A 2553-nucleotide genomic window follows, 5' to 3' on the forward strand; every position below is an offset into this window, starting at 1 on the left:
GTGTTATCTTCCGTTTTCCACTTTTTCAACCTTTCATACCTTTAGTGGGATTCCAGACATCACGGTCATCAAGGGCCAGAACCATGTCTCCGGGTGCTGAAGACAAGAGAGTCGAGACAATTAGCACTGGCAGAAACGTCCTCACTCGGTTAATTCATTCTTTTGTTTCGTTTCTCACATTTGGCATTTGTCAAAGCACAACAGAGACAATTGGGTTGCTGGAGTCTGCCTGTCTACTGAAAACTATGCGCAACATCCCTAAAGTCGAACTTGGCACTGCGTATATTTGAGGTTTGCTTTAAATATTAAGTACAATCCAGAGACACCTAACAAGTGAAACAAAGAAAGTGCAGTAAACCTCAGGGCACTGAGTCGCTACATGTGAATCGATGCACCCCCTGGAAACGGTGCTGTGTTTATCACCTCTGCCTCCACTATAATCGCAACCATCATTTAAATGGAGAAGAGAGTCGGGGGCTTATCTGAAGTATTTTGACAGGTTGCTGATAATTGATAAAGCACACCACTACAGATATAAATACTGCCACAAACGCTGGAGCAAAGAGAAAAGAAATCTGCGGTTTACTTTTGTGCTCACACCTTAGAGATGCCTGGTCTTCTTTCGCTGGTCTGTGCCCTGTCATTTGCGCTAATCGATTGCTTTGACATTGGAATATCGACAAAGTGCGTAAACGTACCGAAAGAAATGGGCTTGTGTCAGGATGTTGGATACTCAGAAATGAGGCTTCCCAATCTGATGGGCCACACGACACTCAGGGAAGTTATCCCGAAATCTATTGAGTGGGAGACGCTGCTTCGTACTGGCTGTCACTCACAGAGTGCCACCTTTCTCTGCTCCTTGTTTGCTCCCGTCTGCTTAGACACGTAAGTACTGTACTCCGCTTTCAATGCCCCGCCTGGCTACTTCTCCTAAACCTTCCTTTGATTGTGGTCGTTGAGAACATTATTGAGCAGAATCTGCATATTGCTTCGTCACTGGTGGGGAACACTGGGGGGAAAATGAGTAATATTGCCCCATTGTGTGGTTTGCAGGTTCCTTCAGCCTTGCAGGAGTCTGTGTGTAGCTGTCAGGGACAGCTGTAGCCAAGTTCTCACCTGCCACGGACAGTCCTGGCCCGATGCCTTTGACTGTGATCGATTCCCCGCCGAGGAGGACACCTGCCTCACATCGATCGGCACCGAATCTTCTACCTATCGAAAATGTGAGAGCTGCGAGAAATTCTACTTGTCTCAGCGTCACGTCGCATCCTGTTTTAAAAAAAAGCGACCTAATGGACCACGTCGCGATTCAATTCTCCTTTGGTAATTGCTTGTTTTTAAAAGCGTGAGAGTGGAAATCAGCAATAACTGTAATGATCGTTGTCTCTCTGGTTTGCAGTTTTCCCCAAGCCAACTTGCCAGGGCTGTCCGACTACAGAGGAACCAGGAGCCCACAAAAGAGTTCTGCAAGCATTTTGTCAGAACAATTTCGGTAAGTCTGGGGGAGCTTTTGTTTTAAAGTGCAGTAGAGAGATTACACACACAATCGGACAATGGAAACTGGGCGTTTGTTTGACACCGTGAAACGACCGTGCAGTTCCTTGCCTTGGACATTTCTGTGTAAAAGTTATTGATGGCCCCTTGTTGCTTTACCCACAGCTGTGAAAGTTACCCTGACGAAAAGGAAGCGTGCCTCAGGTGATTCCGAGTATGAGGTGGAAGGATGGGTGGAGATGATTAGCCCTGGTTCGCTGTTTCCCTTTGGATCACGCACTATTATTCAGCAGTGGCTCCTGATCAATACAAACTGCGCCCACAAGCTGACACCCAGCAGCAACCGCGCCGTGCAATACGTCCTTATTGGCAATGTTCAGGACACCAATGTAATCGTGAATAAAATCTACTTGTGGCATAGAAAGGATACTCCAATCACACTCGCCGCTCGTAAATGGAAGCAACATAGGTGCTAGACAACGATTGGTTTCGTATATTGTATGTGACATATTAATACTCAATTTGCATATTGTAAATATAAATTTATAATGTAAAATAATGTACATCTGTTAATGTTTGTAAACGTGTAGGTTGGAATTGGCCTGTTAACGATGTAACTGCATTATTATTTAAACTGTGGAGTATTGCATATGGAAGAATGTAGCTGTATACAGTATTATATAAACTCTTCAAAACGCAATTGCATGGGTTGACTTTCGGTGCGAGAACAGTAAGGAAGGAAGTACCAAATTAATCAATGGGAAGGCTGATGGCCTCATTGTCATTCATGTAAAAATATTAGAATAACATTAAAGACGATGCTTAGTTAGACACATTCAAATATTGCTACTTAGATGAGATAGCTGCGCCAGTAACTTTATAAAACTGGTATCACAGTGTCTGCTTCACCATTTACAGATAACAGCATTGTTCTTTCTAATGCACATCCCCTTCTAACAATCCGGCAAATGTCAACTTGCCAATCAACAACTCTAGCACTTAAGGTTAATTTACAAATGTTCAGTCTCATTAATTCGGGTTTTAATTACTGGGTAAAAA

The 2553-nt window shown here is 43.8% G+C and overlaps 1 protein-coding gene across 1 annotated transcript; it reads left to right on the forward strand.

Annotated features, from left to right (window-relative positions):
- Window positions 1–607: 607 nt before the first annotated feature.
- On the forward strand, window positions 608–2202 carry szl (sizzled). Its single transcript, XM_043713755.2, has 4 exons — window positions 608–885; window positions 1054–1223; window positions 1400–1492; window positions 1660–2202. Exons 1-4 carry the CDS (start codon window positions 608–610, stop codon window positions 1968–1970), a joined length of 852 nt encoding a protein of 283 aa, XP_043569690.2. The 3' UTR covers window positions 1971–2202.
- The last annotated feature ends 351 nt before the right edge of the window (window positions 2203–2553 follow it).

Source organism: Chiloscyllium plagiosum, unplaced genomic scaffold (assembly GCF_037043375.1).
Source record: "Chiloscyllium plagiosum isolate Xiang-an unplaced genomic scaffold, Cpla_swu_hap1 HiC_scaffold_23, whole genome shotgun sequence".
NCBI lineage: Eukaryota > Metazoa > Chordata > Chondrichthyes > Orectolobiformes > Hemiscylliidae > Chiloscyllium > Chiloscyllium plagiosum.

Bases quoted from the DNA above. Each gene is read 5' to 3' on its own strand.
- szl (XM_043713755.2), top strand. From the start codon at position 608: ATGCCTGGTCTTCTTTCGCTGGTCTGTGCCCTGTCATTTGCGCTAATC. The intron at 886-1,053 runs GTAAGTACTGTA...TGTGGTTTGCAG, and splicing joins GCTCCCGTCTGCTTAGACAC to GTTCCTTCAGCCTTGCAGGA. The intron at 1,224-1,399 runs GTGAGAGCTGCG...TCTGGTTTGCAG, and splicing joins ATCTTCTACCTATCGAAAAT to TTTTCCCCAAGCCAACTTGC.